The following is a 12,349-nucleotide window of genomic DNA, read 5'->3' on the forward strand; positions in this document are numbered from 1 at the left end:
GACCACGATAAGTGTCTATTTGAATAGAAAGTATATTGTTTGGTTTTAGCATTTCTTTCTCTCCATATATCTTTTAAATTTAATTCATCTATCATTTTAAAAAAGTATTTAGGGAGAGTCTTTCTATTTTGCTTTGTTATTGTTGCTGTATAGTCCAGTTTATTGTCTACAATTCCATTAAAGTCTCCCATCATAACTATATTAACATAGTCCAATCCAGTTATTTTCATACGTAATTTTTTGTAGAATTCTTGTTTATCATTCGGAGCATAAATTGCAATCAGGAGCATTTTCATATTATTGTCCATTATTTCCACCATTACTACTCTTCCATCCTCATCAATATAAATCAATTTTGCTGGGATAGTCTCTTTAATGTATAGAACCACTCCTCTTTTCTTACATTGAGTCAAAGAAGTAAATATTTTCCCTAATTTTGGCTGTACCAACAATTGTTCATATTGTTTTTTAATATGTACTTCTTGTAAACAAATTATATCAAATTTTAATTTCTCTAATTTATGAAAAATTTTCCTCCTTTTAACAACTGAGTTAAGTCCATTTATGTTCATTGTAATCAATTTTTTCTGTTCCATGATTATATTTTATAATTAGGTTTGGCAGCTCTCGTAGATCTTGGTTCCCGTTGTTCTTTGATCTCCACCTGTCCACCTACTGCGCCTTCTTCTTTTTCAGTCCCCATTTGGTCCTCTTGGAATTCAATTAGTGAGATCTCTTTTTCTGCCTCTTCCTCTCTCCTTCCGAAAAATTCTGCGTAGAAAAGTTCTGCTTTCTCAATTGAATCAATTCTATGTTTCCGTTCTTGCCATGTGAACATGAGTCCTTCTGGAATCAGCCATCTATAGTTCACCTCCTTTTTCAATAACATTTTAGTCAGGAATCGATATTCTCTTCTCATCTCTCTCACTCTTCTAGGTATTTGTTTTAAAACCACAATCTCCTTGCCTTTATATTTCAACGTCTTCTCTCTTTCCACTTGTAATATTTGTGTTTTAATGGCTTTTTTTGTAAATCTGATGGGAACTTCTCTTGGTAAGTTGTTTCTCATCGCATATCTTGTAAAGACTCTGTACACCTCATCTACTCCATCCATCATCTTTTCCTCTGTTATTTCCAAGGCTTCAGCCAGAATTTCTATCATTATCACAGCTAAGTTTTGTCCTTTTTCTTCCTCTATGTTTTGAAATCTGAGATAGAATTCTGACCTCTCCATCTCCCACTTCAGCATCCCACTTTTATCTTGTTCAACCACTGTTAGTCTGCTGTCAGTGTTTCCAATCTTCTCCTCTCTTTGTTTATCTTCTTCAATTTTTTGGAATCTCTCATCATACTTCGCCATCATTTGTTGGATATTTTCAATTTTTTCATCGGTCTTCCCTGTTCTTTGCTCAATCTTCTCTATTTTTTGTTCAATATTCTCTGTTCTCTTTTCAATGGTGTCTGATTTTGTCTTAAGATCTTGGATTCCTTGCATAATCATTTGTAGAGTAACTTTTTCTTGCTCTTTATCTTGCTTTAACATTGTTTGAATTAAATGTTGTCCTCCAGATGGTGGGGAGGCGGAAGTAGAAGTTGAGGCGCCAGAAGGTATGAGTTTCCTAATCATTTTCAACGATTCAAAATCTTCAAATTCTTTTAGACTTTAATCCGATTAGTAAGGTAGTCAATTATAATCCAAAATGGAAGATAAAAATAGTAAAAAGTAAAAAGCCCAATAATAGTAAAAAAAGAAAGAAAAGAAAAAGTTCTTCAGGTTCTTCTGAACCTTAATCCAATTAGAAAATAGTCAGTTGTAATCCAAAATAATGGATAAAAATAGGAAGAAGAAAAAAGCCCAATAATAATAAGAAAAAAATAAAGAGAATGAAAAAAAAAAGAAAAGAAAAGTTTCTTCAGGTTCTTCACACCTTAATCCAATTGGAAAATCTCAATAATAATAAAAAAACCATAAGAATAAACCAAAAACATGGGTGGAAGAAGCAAAAGTCCCAATAAAAAAAGAAAAAGGAAAAATTCTGAGGCTTTCCCTTTAAAATAAAAGGGAACATAAAAATATTACAAAAATAAAAGTTTACAGTAGAGCTAGTAAGGGGGGGTAGCACAACTAAAAGAAAATTAAGAAAAAAACACTGCACTTTATTTAATTATCCAAGGCTCTTGTTATGACTCTCTTCTCCACAAGCTTCAAAGCCAAGCTTCAAGTATTTAATTGTTGATAGAAGTCCAGAAGAACACCTGTAATAACACTCACCTGTGCTCTTCCCTCTATCTTATCAAGTTGCAATGTCCCTGAAAAGGAGTCTTTCAGAATTCTCTCAACTTCAAATAAAATATTTTCAAGCCTCTAGTTGGCAGTGTTACAAAATTTCTTTGTTCTCACTTTCCCCCCCTTTCCCAGGGAAAACGTAATAGAAGTTTAAAAAGAAAAAAGAAAAAGAGAGTATATATATATAAAGAAAAATAACTAAAGGGAGCCTCTAATCTAAAAAGTTGAAAAATCAAAAAGGAGAAGAGAAAAAAAGAATATATATAAAGGAAAAATCAGTCCAGTTAACAACTGCTAAGTCGCAATAAAAGTCCAGTAAAAAAAGTAAAGGAATAAAAAGCCAAGCCTCACTTTGACGTCTCTCTTTAAAAATTGCCGCTTATTCAATTTTGTCAAGAATCTTACAGATTTCTTCTTGTTCTTAGAGTGTCCTTTCAAATCTCAAAATATTAGTAAAAATAAAGTTCTCACCCAGCCGACACACTTTCTCTGTCGATCTCTTCCTTTCCGGAGCTGTCCCAACTTCAGCAGCTTTGGGGCTGCCTCTCCGCCGCCGGCAAAAGGGACTTCTCCTGAACCAACCAGGGACTTTGCGGTGTCCCTGGGATCCACAGGATGTGCCCTTCACTGTCACCGTCTCTACGGGACGGTTTAGGTCCGTTTGGACCAACCAGGGGCGAAGATATCGGCTGCAATCTCAGAGCCCCGAGATTGCAAGCCGTACCGTCGTGACGTCAGCTCCGCCCTCCGACTATGGACACTATTCTTTAGATATACATAATACTCCATGGGACATTGGGCATGTCCACAATGTCTGATCTTATGGGATGAACAGAGACAAATGCAGAAAGATTGTCCTATAAATACAAGGCCCAAATCCATGTGAGATGTTATGGAGGACAACTGGTAGCTTAAATTGTAACTCAGAATGTACAGTTGGTCCAGAATTTGACTGCAAAAACAGTTTGGGGTTCATCATAGTATTGTCAACAGTCCCACTGGCTTAGACAGCAAAAGAAACTCCTGGGACATTTTTTTTTACCAAGGGTATAACTTTACTGAAAATTCCATATGGGTATAGAAGTAGAAAAGCCAGTTCTAACTATTTCATGCATAAGAAAACCTTCCCTTTTCCTCCTGGACCTCCCATTGTTCCCCAATCATTTGCATTCTCTTTGTTTTGGGAACAGTTTGTCTGCCTCAGACATTCTCAGCTGGTGACTTTGGGGTTCTGGGTCCTTCTCAGGCTCCCAATCGGCACACTTCCTTTCCACATTTCCCTCCCAAGCCTCCCTTACATTCCAATATATTCCATCCTCCTTCTGTTACTGTTGTCTGGTTGTGAGTGGGGCTGTATAGCGAGTCAACCATGACAAGTATGCTTGTAACACTCCTCCATTCTGTGAGCTGATTATTCATAGTGGGCTTATGAATAATCAGCGCAGCTCACAGAATTGAGATGTGTTATAAGCATACTGTGATGTCCCCCCAAACTGTTTTTGCAGTTATACTCTGGACCAACTGTATATTCTTAGTGGTCTTCAAGAGCAGCAGAAATAATTGCAACAGGTAATTGTTCTCTTGGATGGTTAAGGTAGCCAGCTTCTCTGATATAAACATGGCAAAGGTAATTGGTCTGATGCGCCATTCTTTCTTCTTGTCTTGCAGTGGACTCTCAAGATAGCTTGTTGGAAATTACCTACCCATCAGGTGCCCTGCCTGTTCTGTGTGACCCCACTACCCCTATGCCTGAAGACACCCACCTTCTTCATCCTGACAACAGCTTCTCCAATGTTTCCAGTTCTCTGGGCAGCCCTTTAGGTAGGAGTGACTGTTTGGTGAAGCTGGAATGCTTCCATTTCCTTCCTAGTACAGACTCTCCTTTGGGCAGCCTGGAGCTCATCAAATTTCATGAGTCTGGTATTGCTTCTGAGAGTGAATCCAACATGGATGAGAGTGAGGAGTGGGCCCAAGAGGAGCCACATCACCTGCTCAATGTTCTGGACAAACAGGGGCTGGGAGATAGCCTGGAAGATGCGGTTGCCCTTTGAAAGGAAAATGAAGTGTCTTAGGTCTGATGATATCTGAAATGATATTTACATTTCCTTTTAAAAGTTCTCAACAAGCATGTCTATTTCTGTTCTCTCTTCTGAGTACAGGTTCTTCCTGTGAAAGAGTGAATCTCTTGAGGAATTATAGTTCCTGGTCCACACTGTTAGGCCACTTGAAAAACTGCTCTTTTTCTACTGACAGGACAAGTATTACCTCAGATATCACACATCTCTGATCTTCCATCACTTTAGAGCATTGGAATCTCAAAAATTTAGCTTTCTTTTAGAAAAGCAATTTTGAGAGTGAAAGGATAGTATTGAAAGGGCATGGATAAAAACCCAAAGCCAGCAATGGGAGTGAAGAAGTTACTGGAGGCCTGGAGGCATGGCTTCAGTGTACAATATTTCTCTTTACCTCTCCCTATAAATGTGGAAACTGAATAAATTATGCAAGTCAAGCAATGTATTTTATTTGCTTGGTTTGCAAAATGCCATTTGGAAAGGGAACTTGTTGCATACAATGTGTTTGACTTTGGTACAGAATTGCCTTGTTTGTATTGTGCTGCCTTCTGCAGGTAGAATATGTAGAGTCCTGTGTTCTTAACCAAAACTTTTCAACTTTCTGCCTTTCCTGTTTAAGCCTCCCTATTTAATCTTCAGACAGAACCAGTAACTGCCTTACGTCTATGAAATTTGAAGAAAATGGTTCAGCTTTGAACAAATTGCATGTAGATAAATTGTTTAGCCTGACACCCATTCTCTTTTGGAATTTAAACCTGGTCATTCATGAATATGTTCTAGAAAAGGTTCCCCCAATTCCAAAAGAATCACTATAGTATTTTGTCTTTGGAGTAGAAAGTCCTTGTCAAATCAGTTTTTCTGTCGTCCATCAAATGCAGATTATGCGGGTAGCCTGACACCTTAGAAAATCATCTCATGGGAGTAGTTTATTTGGTTCCAATTTAACATTACTGTCTTTAATTTGGTTGCCTGCTGCAATGCATGAACCCAGATGTATCTTTGAGGCAATGAGGTTTAGCATAGCCAGTCACCTATGTCTTCTCCATATGATAGATTCTGTCCCATATAACTGGGTGCTGATTATCTAGTAAAGTCTCTGCTCTCATAACTGTGTGGCTGATATGTCATTTGTATATAGCCCAAATACACAAGTGGTCTTTGTGCCTGCAGTGGATGTGGAAAAAGGTTAAATTGGCATGTGAAGTTCCTTTCTAGTTTGTATTTTAATTCAAATGATAATGTTGTTTAGTGCTTGCTTTATGTTATGGCAGTGAAATAAATTTATCTGGATCTGTCCTTTGAAATATACCCAGATTAACTTCTTAATCATTAGTATTTAAAATATTTTCTGCTTAATATTGTAATTGTTGCTTGGGAATTAAGACTGTAGACCTTGATGTCTATGATGTCCAGAGCTGAAGAAGCTTTATGGACGAGAAGCAAAATGTCTTCAAAGAAAAACTAGAAAGTCCAGTTGCCTCCTGAAAAAAGCGCCCTTTTGGCACATTGTAGAGCTTGCTTTTGTTCAGATCTATTTCTGAAAAATAGATCACTAGATTTTTAGTTTTGATTGTAGTAACTTTAAGGAATACAGTAGTTTGATAAAGCTACAGAAGAGTTAGGGAATATCAGATAACAGGAAAAGAGCTGATGTAGTTCCAAATTACAAAAAGAGGAAAAAAGTGGGTCTAATAAACTACAGACTAATTAGCCTGCCATAAATAGCTGGGAAAATTCTGGAAAAGGTAATCAAGCACTGCATTTGTAAGCATCTAGAAACAAGCAAAGCTATTACTTAGAAGTCAACATGGGTTTGTCAGAAATAGATAGTTTACTTGGAATTCAGTAAGGCATTTGACAGAGTAGACCACAGCCTACTTCTTGGTAAGATAGAACAATCTGGGATAGACTGCATCACCACCAGCTGGATATATAACTGCACTCAATTCTAGTCCTCAATGGAACTACATCTAAATAGAGGGAAGCGTGCAGTGGGGAACCTGAAGATTCAGCCCTAGGCCCAGTGTTCTTCAATAGCTTCATAAATGATTTAGGAAGGAGAACTCATAGAATTTGCAGATGACATCAAGCTGTGGCAAATAGCTCACGCTTTAGATAGACTCAAAAGTCAGAAGGATCTTGACATATTTGAAAGCTAAGTCCTACCCAATAAAATGCAATTCACTGGTGAGAAAAATAAGGCCCTACACATAGGCAAGAAAAATCTAATTCAAATCCAAAGTATAAAATAGATTGTACCTGGCTCGACCGTAGTAACCGTGAAAATGACCTAGGTGTTCCGTCAACAGAGAGATAGTTTAAAGATCACCTAAACTGTTAGTACCACTTTATATTGCACTGGTTAGGCCACACTTAGAATATAATACTGCCTCTAGTTCTGTTCAGCATAATGCAAAAATGATGTTGAGACCCTAAAAAGAGTGCAAAGAAGAGCAACAAAGATTAGGGATTTGGAGGCTAAAACATGATAAATAGAATTAAAAGAGTAGATAGGAGTAGGAGTAAGAATAGAACAGAATAAAATAGAATAGAATAACAGGGACTTTGGAGGTCTTCAAGTCCAACCCCCTTCTTAGGCAAGAAACCTTATACCATTTTAGTCAAATGGTTGTCAAATGGTTGTCTCTTCTTAAACACTTCCAGTGTTGGAGCATTCCCAACTTCTGGAGGCAAGTTGTTCCACTGATTAATTGCTCTCAGGAAATTTCTCCTTAGTTCTAGGTTGCTTCTCTCCTTGATTAGTTTCCTTTCATCCATTGTTTTCTTGTCCTGCCCTCAAGTGATTTGGAGAATAGATTGACCCCCTCTTCCTTGTGGTAACCTTTGAGATATTGGAATACTGCTATCATGCCACCCCGAGTCCTTCTTTTCATTAAACTAGACATACCCAATACCAGCAACCATTATTTATGTTTTAGCTTCCAGTCTCCTAATCATATTTGTCCACTCTGCACTCTGTCTAAAGTCTCAACATCTTTTTACATCATGGTGACCAAACTGGATGCAGTATTCCAAGTGTGGCCTTACCAAGGCATTATAAAGTGGCATTAACACATCACCTGATCCCTGTTAATGCAGCCTAGAACTGTGTTGGCTTTTTTTGGCAGCTGCAGCACACTGCTGGCTCATATTTAAATGGTTGTCCACTAAGATTCCAAGATCTCTCTCACAGTTACTACTATTGAGCAAGGTACCACATATCCTGTGCCTGTGCATTTTGTTTTTCTTGTCTAAATGTAGAACCTTACTTTTTTCACCATTTCATTTTGAATTTCATTTTGTTAGATAGCGCCCAATGTTCAGGTTTGTCAAGGTGCTTCTGTATCTTAAGCCTATCTTCTGGAGTGTTGGCTATTCCTGCCAGCTTGGTGTCATCTGCAAATTTGATGAGTTCCACATATATCTTCATCAATTCATTGATGAAGATGTTGAAGAGTAGTTGGCCTAAAACAGAGCCTTGGGGTATCCCACTGCATATTTCTCTCTGTGTAGATGCAGTTCCGTTGGGGATTAAACACTGAGTGTGGTGGGTCAGCCAATTATGAAATGATTGAGGGAACTAGGTATGTATAGTCTTACTAAGAGAAGGATTATTTGAGGAGTTATCACAGAGAAGAGAGGTATTCTCCAAAGCACCAAAAGGTAGGACAAAAACTAATGGGTGGAAGACCATTGAAGAGATATACAGTCTAAAACTAAGGAGGAATTTCCTGACATTGAGAACAGTTAATGAGTGAAAAGGCTTACCTCTGTAAGTTGTGGGTGCTGGAGATTTTTAAGAAGTGATTGGACAGTCATTTGTCCAGATTGATATAGTGTCTCCTGCTTGAGCAGGGTTGGACTAGAAGGTGTCTTCCAACCTTCTTATTCTAAGTTCTAATCTAAACTGTCTGTGCAAAGAAAGTGAAAATTTAATTTTATATTTTGAAATATTCCAAATTATGCTCCTGTGTATAATTATGATTGGTAGTGGTGGCAGTGGTGGCCCTTTCTTCATTCCTACTTTTACCATTGGCAGTACCTCAAACTGAAACATTTTTCTTTTTCAAAAATTGTCAAACAAATTCGCTTTGCTTTCCTGTTTTCATTTGTCAACTGTGTCATTTCATTCACAAAACATCTAATCTTAAAGAATTATTACCTCCAGATTTTCAAATTGGAGTAAGATTGGCAGCAATGGAAGGTCAGAGATAATACATATCTGGGCATTTTGTATGTTCCCAAAATCAGCTGATGCTGGTTATAGGATGTGGCCAAATGTACCTCAGGTGGCCTCAAACATTCAACAGATGTCTGTTGTGTTTTTCCATTAAACTAATTATAATATTATTTATATTTTTGGTGAGTTGATATTACTGAGAACTCTTAAAAAGATAATTATGGAGGCGGTCACTTGCAACACAGTTTTCTGAATACCCTCTGGGTTTCCAGAGTTCCCGGAGCAGCCCTGGATTCTAAGGAAATTGTATGAAGTTTGAAGAGTGTAATAGCTGACTGAAGGACAAGAAGTGTTCCTGGCTATAAGGGCTTGCAGCCATGGCAATTGTCCTGCCTAACCTGAAATGGGTATTTGTGAAGAAAACTGAGGTGAAAATAAAGCCTTTCCTTTATGTTGCTATGTGTGTGGAGAGGTGTTCTCCTTCCTCCCCCAAACTCCCCTTGCTTTCCTCTGAAGGTCTAATTTCAGAGATCCAGACCATTCAGGTGAAAACCTAGGTTTTCCCAGGAACAAGGAAAATGTCCACATGTTCTTTTCCTGATTCTCCCTTTCTTGCTTGGTCTGTAACTTTTTTTTCTAAATTAGTTCCCCGTGAAACCCAAAATGTACCCTGGTCTTGGGAAAACACTTAAATCACTACATGTCAGAGGAATATTTCAAATCAAATCAGTTTTATTTTTTATTGTGGCTTCACATGAATGGGAAGTAGAGAGATCATAGCCCATTCCTGCATTGTTAAAACAGGATCAGATAAGCCATAAATCAAGGACCATTCTTAATTCATCAGCTGGATTTTCAGGAATGCAACTCAGGGAGAAAGTGCCTTCTGAATGAATTAGGTGGGTGACTTATTTCCTCACCATTATCTTTTATCCTGCAAACCTACTTGAAAGATAGAAAGAGAGCATTGTGGCCTCTGGTGTCCATGATAAAAGTAGTGGGAAGGAGGGAGGACTATTTCCACCTATTGTGGGTTACCCCTCACGCCAGGTCCTATTGTGAAAAATTAATCTGAGGACTGTGCTAAGGAAATAGGCAAGGCAAGGAAGTGAGTGGTCATGAACAGGAAATAAATGTTGAGAAATGGAAAGAGCATATAGCAATAGCACTTAGACTTATATAACACTTCACAATGCTTTACAGCCTTCTCTAAGCGGTTTACAGAGTCAGCATATTGCCCCCAACAATCTAGGTCCTCATTGTGAGATTGAACTGCCAAATTGCAGGCAGCTGGCAGTCAGCAGAAATAGCCTGCAGTACTATACTCTAACCATTGTGCCACAATGGCTCTTATTTAGATCCAACTGGCAGGAAAGCAAGTATGAAGATGAGGAGATGGGACACTAAGAAGATGAGGCTGCAAGTAGCAAAAGCTAGAGCAATCGACACAGCAGTAGCATCCACAGGAGTGGTATTCACAGATACCATGAGCATACCATGTAAAAAGAACACCATCAGCTCTACTTAGCAGAATCCATCTCTAGCAGCTTTCACCCATCCCCTTGGAAATCCAGAACTGAATCCCTAGGAATAACTCAGGTTGTCCATCTGGTCACCTAACATTAGTGTATTTTTATATTGCATGTATTTTCTTCAGAAAGCCCCCTGGTATTTCTATATCTCTTGTGTTCTTTTGCTAGATCAGTGGTTATTATGGAATTACTTTTTCTGTAAGTGCACTTAAGCCCAGGATAGTGATGTTGGCTTTTGGCTTTTGCTAAATAAATCTTCCTTATTTCTAAAGCAAAACCGTTGTTTCTGCTTTCTTTGCTTCCTTTACTTTCTCTGTTCTTTGCAAATCTGCTTTTTTTACATTTTGTGAATTGAATCATGAAAAGAGATGGGTGATTTATTCAAGGTTCCTAAAAAGCTGCAGCTAAAGCATCTTCTGTAGAGAAAAGCCACATGGGAATCATTGCTAATATTGTCAATAGAGAGATAAGCCAATAAGAAATATCTGTCTTGTCTCTCTCCTATACAGCAACTTTCTTTTACACAAAATGTTTCCTACAGGAACCCCCTGCAGTAAGAGAACCCCCTCCTTAGTAAGAGTGGCAGGTCAGATTCCATGAAGTGGTGGTAACCATATCCATATCCGTATGATCAGTCTTGTCATGTTAGCCTGGAAATCCTCCTGAGTCACCTCAATGCATTCAAACTGATTAATTCCTTTGTTGTACCAAAGGCAAAAGCTTCCCCATCTCTCTTTATCCAAGATCCAGAAAGATATTGAGGCTCAAACCTATTTATAATAGTTTGGTAGACACATTCCATTAAACTGTAACATCCTAAGTTAGTCTCAAATGCAGACAACATTTATGACCAAATTTGGGGTGGGAAGGAACTGATTTGTTCTGTAATGCTGATACATTCGCCCTAATCTATGAAAACCACTTAATGAATGTCACTATCATGAAGGAAAATAAATATTTCTTTGTGAGAAAGCGCATTCAACAGGATACAGTAGTAGAGCAGTAGAAAATGTATAAATGACCAGAATAATGTGGCTGAATGGACTATTTGAATGTTAACATACAACATATGCTGACATTTTAACAGTAGCTGATATTTAGTGACATCATTTGAAGCCTCTTGACTTCCCATGACAGAAAGTATCCAGCTTCCATCTCTTCCTTAATGGGGAAATGTAAGAGAAAAGATTGTGGCCAGCAATCTTCACTCTACAATGAAGTGACACAAGCAGGAGTGAGATTCAAATTTCTTAACAACCGGTTCTGTGGGCGTTGTTTAATTTGTGGGTGTGACTTGGTAGTCATGTGACAATGAGTGTGGCTTACTGATTGGGTGTGGCTTGATGGTCACATGACTGGCTGGCGTGGCTTGGTGGTCATGTGACTGGGTGGGCTTGACCAACTCAATGTCACTCATGTCAAGAGGTGCCTGCCTTGCCTGGCCCCTCCCCTACCAGCCATTCCTTGTCACACACAGCTTCAACTTATCTATAGTTCTGTAAAAATGTTGTTCACCTTTTTTTGCATTTATTATCTACGTACTATAGATGTACTTTCATGGATCACTGAAAGGAGGAAATGGCTCACATACTTTGCTCAAGAATGTGATAAGCAAGAGGCTTTTAGGGGGCTGCCAGAAAGAGGGGGGGACAGTGTATTTTCCAAAGCAGAGGTCTCCAACCTTGGCAACTTGGCTGAGGAATTCTGGGAGTTGAAGTCCACAAGTCTTAAAGTTGCCAAGGTTGGAGACCCCTGTTCCAAAGCACCAGAAGGCAAATAAGAAGCAATGGATGGAAACTGAACAAAGAGAGAAGCAAACTAAGGAGAAACTTCCTGGCAGTGAGAACAATTAACAAGTGGAACTGCTTGCCACCAGAAGTTCTGGATGCTCCAACACTGGAGGTTTTTAAGAAAAGACTGGACAGCCATTTCTCTGAAATGGTAGGATTCTCCCCAAGGTCCCTTCTAAATGTTATTCTGTTATTCTGACACCTTTCCCGGAACCTCTACTCAGAGTTTGGCATCCTCCGTTTTCCTGTCTGAGCAGGGGGTTGGACTAGAAGACCTCCAAAGTCCCTTTCAACTCTGTGAAACACACATATATTTATGCTCTGGACATGTAAACCCTGAAAAATACCGGGGCAAAAGGAAGGTTGTAAAATCACTCTAGGTGTAGGAACAGTGTAAAATATTAATATATGATAAATAATGGAACAATTAAAAATAATAGCACAGGGTTTTCTCCCCCCCCCTTCCTATGTCTTTTTTTCCTTCCTAT

At 38.5% G+C, this 12,349-nt stretch overlaps 1 protein-coding gene across 5 annotated transcripts in view; it reads left to right on the plus strand.

The window, feature by feature from the left end:
- LOC113438168 (carboxyl-terminal PDZ ligand of neuronal nitric oxide synthase protein) overlaps positions 1–12,349 on the plus strand; it is a 169,164-nt gene that overhangs the window by 143,225 nt on the left and 13,590 nt on the right. For all 5 annotated transcript variants that reach the window (XM_087931995.1, XM_026703437.2, XM_026703438.2 and 2 more), the window contains one exon: positions 3,956–4,108. In XM_087931995.1, the coding sequence (XP_087788121.1) occupies positions 3,956–4,108 (153 nt within the window). The remainder of the gene's footprint in view (positions 1–3,955; positions 4,109–12,349) is intronic.

This window comes from Pseudonaja textilis, chromosome 3 (genome assembly GCF_049901715.1).
Source record: "Pseudonaja textilis isolate UNSWEBS1 chromosome 3, rPseTex1.2, whole genome shotgun sequence".
Lineage (NCBI taxonomy): Eukaryota > Metazoa > Chordata > Lepidosauria > Squamata > Elapidae > Pseudonaja > Pseudonaja textilis.